The sequence below is a fragment of the Gymnoscopelus braueri genome (assembly GCF_963280865.1).
Source record: "Gymnoscopelus braueri genome assembly, chromosome: 14".
Lineage (NCBI taxonomy): Eukaryota > Metazoa > Chordata > Actinopteri > Myctophiformes > Myctophidae > Gymnoscopelus > Gymnoscopelus braueri.
Window position 1 is genome coordinate 53,277,462 of NC_137619.1, and position 13,473 is coordinate 53,290,934.

The window sequence follows — 13,473 nt, forward strand, 5'->3', positions numbered from 1 at the left end:
TGAGAACCACTGATATTATAGCAACACACGTTAAAAAAAAAAACATAGGATTTAGAAGACATTTGTAGAATCCCCCAGAAGCATAGATTTGAGTTAAATATATATATATATATATATTCAAACTAAAGATTTGCACACATTTTCAAAAAGAAAATGCAGATCTACAAGCTCATAGTGCGGCACTCTGTGCCGCGCTATGAGCTTGTATATCTGCCATTTTTGAATGGCCATAGAAATCAAAAAATGACACAGATGCGTTCCCGGTGAAAATCAGACCAAGTTGAGCTGTGGAACAGCAGCATTAACTCAACTTAAAGAGACAACACAGATGACGTTTTATTTATTTATTCTCCAACTTAAATGGAATGCTTTCACGCACAAATGTATCTCGCCTTTCCCCCACACAAAAAAATACATTACTCACAAATTTGACGAATAGAAATATGAAAACAAAAACAAAAACCAAAGCAGACTGACAGTTTTATCTCATGTAAATCCATTAAGACCGGGAACGCATCTGTGTCATTTTTGGATTTCTTTGGCTATTCAAAAATAGCAGATATACAAGTTCGCAGATATACAAGTTCATAGCGCGGCACCGAGTGCCGCGCTATGAACTTGTAGATCTGCTATTTTTGAAAAATATTTTGAGATGGGGGTCCGTGGCCAAATACATATCATTTTGGGCGTCCTTGACATGAAAAAAGTTTGAGAACTTTGTAGCAACAAAGTTTAAAAAAAAAACAGTTAGGATTTAAAGAAGACATTTGTAGAATCCCCCAGAAGCAAAGATTTGAGTTACAAATGTTAGCTTTAAAAATATATATATTCAAAGATTTGCACATATTTTCACGATTTTTCAAAAATAGCAGATCTGCAAGCTCATAGCGCGGCACTCGGTGCCACGCTATGAGCTCATAGATCTGCTATTTTTGAATAGCCAAATAAATCTTAAAATGACACAGATGCGTTCCCGGTCTTAATGTGTTAAGTATAAGTGGTTGGTGAAGTGCATTTCATCTTCACTCAGCCTCCTCGGCTCCGGGCTCGGCGTCCGCCTCAGGTTTGCCGCTACGCTTCTGTGTGACATCATTTCCTGCTTCCGGGGAGACCGAGGCCTCAGGGCGAGACGTCTCCATCGCTTCCTCGGCTTTCTGCGGTTGTGGCGACGGCGTCTGTTCCACCTGAACACAAACACACACTTATGATTACGGTGCTCATGTATTGCTCAACGGATAAAGGCGTGGGAACCAACCAACACTGGCTAGAATTAGAAGGTTCCATTCCCAGAGTAGCTGTACAAGTACAAGCCCTAAGGCCCTCTGGCCCAGCCAATCAAATGGTTACAACGTTAATATGGTTCAAACCCAGGTTGATTTTATGAGTCATAGCCTTGCATATTATGCAAGGCTGGCCCCTTGGTTGTGACACTGCATTCCTTTGAGTCCTGACATTAATTATCTAATCACTCATATCACCGACATATCTGTTTTGACTCTCAACTGTTCTTTAAAATAGTTCGATTGGCACACCTTACAACCACACTAATGTTGTCAGAATTCCTGATGAACATATACAATACGACACTCCATTGCAAAAATAAAAACAGTCCAAAACTTGTACAGGGAAATCACACTAACCTCAACTCCTCCATCCCCCTCACCAAGAGGTTAGTTAGATCACTACTGTTAAGGCATGTGTCCACGTTAAGGCATGTGTCCATGTGGGGGTATTTTTTAATTTATGTTTTAAAATATTGTTCTGTTATTTGGACGTTTTTTAAAGACGCACACACACACACACACAAACACAAGAACACATAAAACCGTAATGTACAAATTGGATAAAAAAAACTGAAAGACCTGCCTCAGGCAACTTGTGGGGGGGGGTGATAGAAACAAAAAGACCTGCCTCAGGTGACTACTGTGGAGTGGGGGGGATGGTTTGGGGAGAAAATAAAAATATCTGCCTCAGTTGACTTGTGGGGGGGGCAGAAGGGTAAAAAAAAAAAATAATGCCTCAGGTCACTACTGTGGGTTGGGGGGATGGGTTGTAGAGGAAATTAAAAAATAAAAACAAAAACTCATCCCAGGTTCTGCCGTATGAGCAACTTTCTCCTGTGCAAGACCGCGTGCCTGGTCCGAATTGCCGTCCTGCTCTCCAGACACTTCTGTACATATCCCCTTGGTCCTCGGGTCCAAAACTTGTACAGGGAAATCACACTAACCTCAACTCCTCCATCCCCCTCACCAAGAGGTTAGTTAGATCACGTCTGGCCTTCTCCACCATTTGTGCCGCACGGCCAAAGGTGAGATTTTGCTCAAAGTGCCGGACGTGATCCACCACATTCTTAGTTGAGGGAGTCTTTGATGTGTTCCAGTTCTCTGGGTGTGTTCTGGAGGCCAGCGAGGTCATATTTTCAATATTTTGTCTATCCTATATTAAAATTGGCTAAAGGGAGGCAAGCGGGCCGGCAAGGGGGCCTCTGACGTCATGCTCATGTCACCATGACTCAGCCATAACCATAAGGAGTTCCCAATGCAGCTACGACAATGGAGAAATTGTTTAACCACAATATGTCGTCATGGCATCAGGCGCAAACAAATCAGTCAGCTCCATATATTGGCACAAAAGGGGGCATGCCCATATACAGGCATATACTGATGAATTCAGTGTTCTCCATGTATGGGCATAAAGGGTACAAGGATTGACATGGCCATGGCCGACGCTCCATATCGCTCCATGTCAGGACAGTTTTTGGCGCGACGTCGCTGTCAGAACGCTCGCTCGCTGGCAGTGCGGATGGGGTGTGAGGAGTTCCCAAATCACATATACAGAGATTTGCAAATATGGGTATGAAAGGGACAAGGACTGACAGAAACAGAGATCTCCATCTATGGGCATTTCAGTCGGATCGGCAGTGCGACATAGGTGTGAGGGCCGCATAGCAGCCTGAACTCTAGATGTGAGGGCCAAACCTCTAGTATTAGAAACAAGACCAGGAGACCTGGTTCTGCCAGACCCAGAATTAAGTCCTAGTATGTAACACACCTACAAACCACTTTATAACTGAAGTTCATGATGTCATGAATAGTTCGTGACGAAAGGGGACGAAAGGGGGACAGACTTTTTGGGCTGGGGCCGGGGGACGAAGTGACCATGCCCATGTATGGAGAAAACAGATACAAAGCCTCATGTAAGCCCGACCCCTTTGGGTCTGGCAAAAAAGGGAACCAGGTGACCTGGCACTGCCAGACCCCTAGTGGTTGAAATCTGAATGGCCGGGCTTCGCACGACGTGTGTCCCTTCTATGCCCATGTATGGACAGACTTTTTTGGGGGACAGATTTTTTTTTGGCTGGGGCCGGAGGACAAAGTGACCATGCCCATGTATGGACGAAACAGGTACAAAGCCTCATGTAAGCCCGACCCCTTGGGTCTGGCAAATAGCCATTATACAACAGGTAGTTCCGACCAAGCAATCTGATTGGTTGAAATAGCTATCTAGCCGTGCTTCAAACCAGCATGATAGCACGGGCCTAATCACATTAATAAATCACTCCGCACTGCAGTCCGCACCTGATTAGACCATATATGGCACAGCTGTGCTGTGACGTCACGCTGTCCCACGGTAGGAAAACAAACAGACAGTACTCCCATTTCGTTAACAGTCCAGTGTATGTTCTTTATCGTACGAAGGTATCGCACGGCAAAAATAGCCGATCTACAAGTTCACAGCGCGTTGCCATCGCATCACTTCAGCGATGCTTGCGGAACTCGGCTCCGCCTCGTTCCTGACCGCATCACTGGCGTGCCAATAATGACGGTAAAGCACACCCTCTCGTGTAATATTGCTTAAATCTACACTGTCATGTATATTTCGAAAACAGGCCTCTATAGTTGTAACAGAGTATTTCTATTTCTATTTTCTTTGGGGTATTGCTACAAGTTTCAAAGGTGGGTGAGTGCTTATTATCAGGGGTGAAAGAAGAACTCAGATGTTTTACAGACGCGAGCACACACAAACGCACACGCACACTTTCACACTCTTTCACACACACACACACACACACACACACACACACACACACACACACACACACACACACACACACACACACACACACTCATCTCTGAGACCAAAATCTACCCTGTAAATCATTTAACTTTAAGAGTGTACCAAATGTCTGAGATGTTATTAGGGTCTGTAACTCTGGGAGTGTAAAAATGGAACCAAACATTTGGACCCCTAGTGACCCCGGATCCTATGTTGAGAAACAGTATCCTATTCCCTTCCCTGATTGGCCTGAGTGGACTCACCTGTGAGGACCAGCTGAGACTGGCCTGCTAACGAGCTGAGAGACTATAAAGCCCCAGTTTCCCTTTGTGGCTGTTTAGTAGTGTGTTTGTCAGTGTGTGTTTAGCTGGGCTCTCTGACAGTTTGAGGTTATGGACAGTCCAACCCTGGATACAAACTGTCATCAGTATTGTTAAAGTCTTGAAGAAATTCAGTCCAATTGCGGGCTTCCTATCCTGATGGAGTTAACAGTGAAAACCCTGCTCTGAATCATTCACCCTAAGTTTAGTTACTCCTGTTGTTGTCTTACCAAAATTGGATGGTAAAACACAATCTTAACAGTCAAAATCCAGACTGCATTAAGTATGGAGTCATAATGACAATATAAAAATACCTACATTGTGATTCATAATTGAATCTTTGTTTGGCTCACTTTAATTCTTCTAATTCCTCTGCTTGGTGAATAAAGTGATTGTGGATATGACACTGGTTCCGTCTCTCTGATGGCACTTGCAAACATACAGTAACAAGGGCAACCTCTGCTGCATATTTGAGTGGCATGGCTCATCATACTTGACCTTTGACCTACTTACTGCCTCAAATGTCATAAACTGAGTTGGAGAATGTATGCAGTTTCAAGGCCACACAGACTTGACTGAAGGGGGTTCGCATGGATCCTTTTCACATGCAAGACCGCAACAGACTTGGTCTCCCAAAGTTTAACTAAGCATAATAGGCTACTGTCTGTATAACCCCAAGTTTGCAAATACTTTTGTCTGCGCACTTCACCGGGTATGGACTTGCATAATTTATGCAAATTGAGAAAGGTGGAATGATTGCACCATGTTAAAAGATTGATTTCTAGACATCATAAACATGGACTTGGAAGAAAAGTTATTGTCGTTTCCTGTTTGGGGAATAAATAGAATTATGCAAAATATCCACACACATTTATATATTTAGGTATATATTATACCCTTTGTGTGCAATTCTAAGTTAGAATCAAATTATTGATGGTGTAACTGGCCTTGAGGAGATTGCTCAGTTGTGGCAGAAACATTATTATGAACTGTTCAATTGCGTGCAAAGCAACCCCTTCGTAGTGGGAAACATTGTTAATAATGATGAGGCTGTGACTATCCCCTCACTAGAAGTTTATGATGCAGTCAGGATGCTGAAAGACAATAAGGCGTGTGGTATGGACAAGATATCTGCTGAGCATTTAAAGTATGCAGGCAGAAAACTATGTCCCTTACTTGCTATCTGTTTCACTGGGTTTTTAGTTCATGGTGTTTTACCAAAGTCCCTTTTATCTGTTTTATTAGTGCCTATCATTAAAGACAAATCTGGGAAATTGAACAGCTCAGATAACTACCGACCAATAGCCCTGGCCAGTATTTTATCTAAGGTCTTAGAGAGAACTATACTGAACAAATTGGAGAGGTTTATCCTGACCTCTGACAACCAGTTCGGGTTTAAACCTAAACATAGCACAGATATGTGTATATTTGCCTTAAAGGAAATTTTAGATTTATATAACGGACAAAATACCACAATTTGTACATGTTTTATTGATTTGTCTAAAGCCTTTGATCGTGTTAATCACGAAAAGCTGTTAAAAAAATTACAGAACGGAAGGGTCCCTAATTTTTTTTATAATAATCCTGGTTTTCTGGTACGCACATCAGACCATGTGTATTAGATGGGGTAACTGTGTTTCTGCTCGTTTCACAGTAAATAATGGAGTCAGACAGGGAAGTATTCTTTCTCCTTTGCTCTTTAATTTATATATGGATGACCTATCTAAGCAGCTGAGCAGCTGTGATACAGGGTGTCGGGTTGGTAACAAAATAATCAACCACCCGATGTACGCAGATGATTTGGTAATCCTCTGTCCATATAGTGCTGGCCTTCAACAGTTACTGCGGGTCTGCTCTCAATATGGCTCAGACTGTGACATTATTTACAATGCAAAGAAGAGTAATATTATGATTATAAGAAGTAGAGAAGACAAGTAAACTGTCATTTCCTGTCTTTCTTCTGTCTGGTACTGCCCTTAAGGTTTGTGATGAGGTCAAGTACTTAGGCCATTATTTGACAAATGACCTATCTGATGATAGGGACATCTACAGACAACGTAGAATGTTATATGCACAAGCCAACATGCTTGTTCGTAAGTTTAGTATGTGTTCAGCTTCTGTGAAGTCCACACTATTTAAAGCTTTTTGTACACTTATGTATACTGCCCACTTGTGGCGGCGCTACAGAAAGCGCAGTATGCAGAAACTCAATGTAGCTTATAATGATGGCATGAGACTGCTGCTTAAAGTGCCACGATGCAGCAGTGCAAGCCAAATGTTCGTTAGTATCGGTGTACCCACCTGCTCCGCAGTGCTGCGGAACCTCATGTACAAATGTATGTGTAGGCTGTCTGATTCTGCCAACAGCATCATTTTAATCCTGAATAACCCTTTATTTAGCTCGGTCAGGTTTGTTTCTAAACTGTGGAACCATTGGCGGGTAAGCCTGTATATGAATCTGTGATTTTAATGTGGACTATGTCCGCCTCTGTTGTTTGTGTATTGTATGTTTTTTTTATGTGCTATGGACCATGTGTCCTTAATAAAGTTTGATTGATTGATTGATTGATATTGCATATACTGGATACAAGAAACTGCACACAAACTTACTTTGCATAAGGAAAAAGCAATGACACCCAACCCCCAAATACCATAATTGGTAATCCAAGTTGACCAATTAACTCATTCACTGCCAGCATTTTCTGTGGCTGCGTTTAGCCACTGCCAGACATTTTGACCATTTTTGCCAATCTTTGATTATCTACAGAATATTTTGTGCTATGACTACAATGTCACACAATAGCTCAAATTTTTTGCAATCCCATCTTCCGTTCTTTACTTATTGGCAGTTGAGTAAAACTTGCTTTCAGTGAAAAACACCCTCTGAGAGAAGAATTCTGAGATAAACAGCTTTTTGTAAAAGTTTTTCAAAAAAAAAAAGCATTTTTTTTCAGAAAACCCCTTTTGATCCATTTATTTTTCGCCTCAGTGACATATCAAAGTATTTGTTCAAACAAATGACAAAAATAAATAATGACCTCTTTAGGCAGGCGACCTACAGTGACATCAAGTGGTTTTGAAAAGTAACTACATAACAGTAACACTCCCCTGAGACTATAATCTAAGCAACTACTCACAGCCTACTATACAGTAGTGTGTGTGTGTGTGTGTGTGTGTGTGTGTGTGTGTGTGTGTGTGTGTGTGTGTGTGTGTGTGTGTGTGTGTGTGTGTGTGTGTGTGTGTGTGTGTGTGTGTGTAAACCGAGCTACACTTCCTAAACGTCTGTCTATTGTACCAAGACATCAGAGACACATACTTCCCACAGATTACAACCACACACAGAGATTTTGAAAACATGACCAATGACAAAAAACTCACATATCTGCTGGGCGAAGTACAACAATGTGCAAACACAGCAGCAAGATTCGTGATAGGAGAAGGATATCAAACGGAACACAACCACCCTAAAGACTAATCATTGTGTATATTCCTGCACTATACCTGCACCCAGTGATCTTGGTACATAGAAATTGATCTATTGAAGATTCTGACTTTCAAATGTACATATTTTTTGTTTTGATTGTAATGTTGTATTGTGCTTTCTGCTTTGGCAATGTAAACATATGTTTTCTCATGCCAATAAAGCCCTTTGAATTGAATTGAATTGTGTGTGTGCAAATGAAACCAAATGGACACATTTGGTTCCATTTGTACACACTATCGACCAAATAACAAGCCCAAATAAGCTTCTATTTAGCTTTAGACGGGAGTCTCAGTCACATACTGTATAGTGTATACAGGTAGCAATGACAAGAAACATCAACTGACCTCAGTGCTGTCTGCATGTCATATATTCTATATATGGTCTCTATCAGGGGTCATCAATATCTATCTATCTACTCGGTTAGTGCTCAGCATAGCTATAGTGTACAAATGAAACCAAATGGACCAGTAAGGGTCCATTTGTACACACCTAGAGTTACAGACCAAGCCCAAATAAGCAACTACACTTTAGAGACAAGCCCAAATAAGCAACTACACTTTAGAAACAAGCCCAAATAAGCAACTACACTTTAGAAATAAGCCCAAATAAGCAAATACACTTTAGAAACACACACAGATCATACAACATTTTGAGTCAGCCTAAATCCACGGCATATTTATTGAATACAAAGGGAGTGAATAAGACAAAAAGCATGAATGTCAAGCAGTACAGTTCACAACAAAAAAAATAAATAGAAGTAGGCCGTGTGTGATCCTGGAAGAAAAACAGTTCACAGTTTGTAGGCATAGTTCCGCTCATTATGATAAGTTGCAAAGCATGGGTTCCTGCACAATGGGACGTAGCAAACAGGACACCAGAACCGTGACTCACGGCGTACGCCTGATCGGATATGGACCCTGCATTTCCTCGTTGGGCGTACTTTACAGGGGGTGGAGGGAAGATGGGTAGGTGTGTGTACTGTTGGCCGCGGTGGGACGTTGGCATGGAGCCTGCTCCGGGGTCAGTCAGCCTAGGTGCTATCCGACGCTGTGGTGGAACCTGTCTCTGGCTGGTCCACGCCTTTGCGACACTCGTGGTGAACTCCATGCTAGTTTTACAGCTGCCCTGAGGATTTTTGTTTTTGTACAAGACAAAGGCATTGGCCATACATATTTCAAACAAATACATTATGAATTTGGTGGTCCACTTGGTGGACTTCCTGGTGAAAGGGTAGTAGGAGAGGGCCTGGTCCAGCTTGTCCACTCCATTTATGTTATTATTATAGTCTATGATACAGGCAGGCTTGGCTCTGGTCACAAGGGCAGCGGGCACCGTGCCTCTCCGTCTCCGCCACACCTGAACATCGCCCATGATGTCGGGGTGGAACGTGGAGACCATTCTCACCACGTTGTTGTCCCGAAAGGCCATCGCCATCACCTCTGAGTCTGAGTGCTCTACCAGTCTTTCCCCCACACCCAGGTTGGAAGTGGAAGCAGCCTGGATCTCCTCTGGTGCGCCCCTGTCCTTGCGAAGTGTCCCGCAGACATGGGTCTTCTTGGCAAGGAGCTCGGCACACATGGTCAAACTGTTATAATAATTGTCCATGTAAAGCCGGTAACCTTGACCTTCCAGACTACCAAGGAGTGAGACAATTGTGTCTGCAAGGCTGACATATTGTCCGCAGTATGGCCTGAGATTATGGCAGTAGCCTGTCTTTGAGGTACACAGGATGTAGGATTTGATCCCATATCGTACAGGCTTCTGCGGATTGTAGACTCTGAAATTCAGTCTTCCACACCAAAGTAGTGTGCCCTCGTCAATTGAAATGTTCCGATCTGGCTGATACAGTTCCTGGCACTTATTCACAAGGTAATCTAGGACTGGCCTTATCTTGTGCATCCTGTCACAGCCAGTATCTACACTGTCACTGAAGTGAAGGAATCTCAGGATGAGCTGAAATCTATTTCTAGGCATGGTCTTGCTGAAATATTGTGTAGAAATCAGCTCATCCTGAGCCCAGTACAGTTCCAGCTCAGGCTTGATCACCAGACCAGTGGTAAACAAGAGGCCCAGGAAGGTTTTGAGTTCCTCAACTGTGATCGGCTTCCAGGCATTCACCCTGGACTGTGGCAGGTTGATCTTTGCGATGCAGGCCAGCGCATAGATGTTGGTTTGTTCGACAATGGCTGTCAGAAGTTCCTCTGTCATGAACAGCTGGAAAAAGTTCACTGGTTGGTCAGAGTCGATAGCTGCAGCACCGTTCATGGGACTGGGACTTGCTGTGAAGGGGATGTCTTTGGGGATCCAAGGCCTATCCCCCATGGCATACCACACAGGAGGCTTGGGCTTGCCACGTGCACGTCCTGTAAATTATAGAAATACATAATTAGAAATACATAATTATGTATGTATATAAAATACATATACATTTACAATAAATTACATTTTTTTTATTTGTGTGTAAGTTTGATGTACAGAAAAATAAACTTTGTTCTTACCTTTACTGGTTCTGCCAGTGCCAACAGCAGGAGATAAGAGTTCCTCCTCACTCATCTCAGCATCTAAAATCAGAGTAAAATATCAAATAGTTATGATCAGGGGTCATCAATGTGTCCGTACACAGACCAATAATTGCTTTGCTTTTGTTTACCATATATATGGTATTTTTTTATTACAACTCTGAGAGTGCACAAATGGACCCTAGGGTCCATGTGTATACTCTAGTCGTAATTAAAAAATACCATATATATGGTAAACAAAAGCAAAGCAATTATTGGTTCCATTTGTAATGAAAAGTGACACCTAACCTAAAATGTACATAGTCATAGTAAATAATCAAAAAATTGCCACAGACAAAATGTGTCCACAAATGTCCATTTGTGCACTCTCAGAGTTGTAATAAAAAATACCATATTTATGGTAAATATGGTAAACAAGAGCAAAGCAATTATTTGTATACACCAAGCTTGAATTAGGAAGACGTGAGACAATCTAAGTTGTGTTTAGCTTTGTAAATGAAAAAACAAAACAGACAAAAATAAGAAGCTTACCTTCACTGTCTTCATCTGGTAACATGGGGACACCAGACATCGCCTGTTGCTCACCATCTGACTCAAAGCCTAAAAAAAAACAACAACAAAATAGTTTGGTATGTGATGTGTAGCCATGTGATGTGTAGCCATGTGAAGCAACCTTTTCCTGTTTTTTGAATAGTCTCAATTTACAACCCAAACATCTACATAAACGTTTAAATTTCAAATATAAAGTGCTGACCCCACGGCCACAGATATAACAAGTTAGAGCGCCTGGGTCTAAGTATCCGTATCTTCCGTATTGTTCATTAGAAAGCATTTTTAATCTGATCGGCGGCCATTTTCTCACAGAGTTATAATGTATCAGAGTACAATACACCTCCCAACCGGTAGGGTCGCGAAGTTGAACGCATATGGAGAAAAGGCAGGATCCAGGGAGGGGGTCGATCACTGGGGGACAAAGACGACTGCGCCCACGGCTGGGTCTGGACCTTGGACCGACGGCGGAACGACGAGGGGGGGGTCGATCACGGGGGGACCAAGACCCCTGAGGCTGGATCCTGGGAGTGGATCGGGAGAACTGTCTGTGTCTGTGTCTGCCCGCCTGCGCCTCACCGAAGACCGTGGCATTTTGAGAGACCACTACAACTAAAAGGACAACTATTACTACTACTACTACTGACTACAACAATGGACGACTTATACTACTGACTACACTACTGACTATACTGCTGCTATCTATGGACGACTATGAATGACTATACCGACTATACTATACTTACTGACCAACAAAAATACTATACTATACTACTGACTACAACAATGGACGACTTATACTACTGACTACACTACTGACTATACTGCTGCTATCTATGGACGACTATGAATGACTATACCGACTATACTATACTTACTGACCAACAAAAATACTATACTATACTACTGACTATACTACTGACTATACTGCTGCTAACTATTGACGAGACTAAAGACTATACTTACTGACCAACAACAACTCGACTCTCCTCACCTCACCTCTTTCTCAACTCAATTACACTGGACGACTATGGATAACTGGACGACTTTCTCATGCGACTGCTTGCTTAGATTGATCTCTCAAAATGCGATACCAGGTAATGTTCCCCGCCTGCTTTTATATCCAAAGCTTCTGTTTTGATTGGTGTCCTTTGATCTGCGTTGTTTATCATTGTTTTCTGTGATCGGATCGCTTGTTTTGGTTCACAGAGAGTCCAGAGAGGACCACACTATTGAAACTAAGGTATATGGTGAGAAATAGCGCCATTGTTTACATGGGGTGAGGTCGGGTAGCCCTGAACAGCTGTTGTTTGATCACGTGGTTGACGGTTTTCCTCAGATCTGCATTTATTTTGATCGTGCACGTTTAGGGTCACCTGACGGTCAACCTACATGTTTAGGAATATTAGCTCCATTGTGGTTGATATGGTGATTTTGGCTTCCTTTGATGAGCATTTGTTTTGATGAAGTGGTTGATCACGTGATTTCTCGCTCAGATTTTTTCACAGGACCGCCAAACTCAGTCAGGAGTTGGGAAAGGGTCCCATATAGCATATACACCAATAATTAAAAAAAACGTTTTAGTCGTTCGAGGCAGTCAGGGCTTATGGGACAAAAGTCGTCTTAGTCGTTCTAGGCAGTGAATGAGTTAAGCACATTAAAATACACAACTGACACAATATCCAAACAGTACTTTTATTTGGCATTACATTGAATTATGACAGTCTGCAGAGAGCAAACAACAAGGGAATTCAGTCATTAAACAGCGCCATCTTCAGGCCTACAGTATAAAGGGCTATGCCCTGCTTGAACAAGTGCCACTCTAGTATATATGTTACAGGGAAATTGGCATTCCAGGGAAATTGAAAGGGTAGCGCTTGTTTTTACCACCCACCCAAGCAATTCTGTAGAACCAACGTTAGAGGGCAATGAAGCCACACGCATGCACATGCATGTGTGTGTGTGTGTGTGTGTGTGTGTGTGTGTGTGTGTGTACATGCACACGCATGTGTGCGCACGCGTGTGCGTGTGTGTGCACACACACACATGCACACGCACACACGCACACATGTGTGTCGTCGTGGATAGTAACCCATAAAAATATCTATTCTCCCCCTATCGGGTTACAACTCGGACGGCGCTGATTCGACTCAGCAGAGCATCGGCCGGTCGGCGCGGGCACTCGCGCCTGGAGGCGCTCGGGCACGTCTCCTCGGCCTCAAGCTCTGCTGAGTCGGCGCGCCTCCGTCATGGACAATAACTATTATCACGTGCGGTCCGTATCATTTGATCTCGCAATAATATATTTGTTTTAAGTTAAATAAATAAATAAAAATCCACTCTATATTAATTATATTCATATTTATACATTTCAGAACAAAAGCTCAGGTCTGACATAATAGTAATAGGTTTAAGTAATGAAATACGTTTGAAGAGGCTTAATGGTGATTATTTAGTGAATTATGCATGATTTGTTTGTTTTGTTTTGAAGTGTTATAATTGTATCATTTAATCTCGCAATAATATATTTGTTTTAAGTTAAATA

General features: G+C 42.4%; 1 protein-coding gene across 1 annotated transcript; it reads right to left on the minus strand.

Moving 5' to 3' along the window:
- Positions 1–1,022: 1,022 nt before the first annotated feature.
- LOC308100705 (piggyBac transposable element-derived protein 4-like) lies at positions 1,023–11,522 on the minus strand (the record flags this gene model as incomplete). Its single annotated transcript, XM_080449773.1, has 5 exons — positions 1,023–1,184; positions 8,752–10,223; positions 10,359–10,421; positions 10,911–10,979; positions 11,384–11,522. The coding sequence occupies 5 exons, from the start codon at positions 11,520–11,522 to the stop codon at positions 1,023–1,025; spliced, it is 1,905 nt and encodes a 634-aa protein (XP_080305899.1).
- Positions 11,523–13,473: the final 1,951 nt, after the last annotated feature.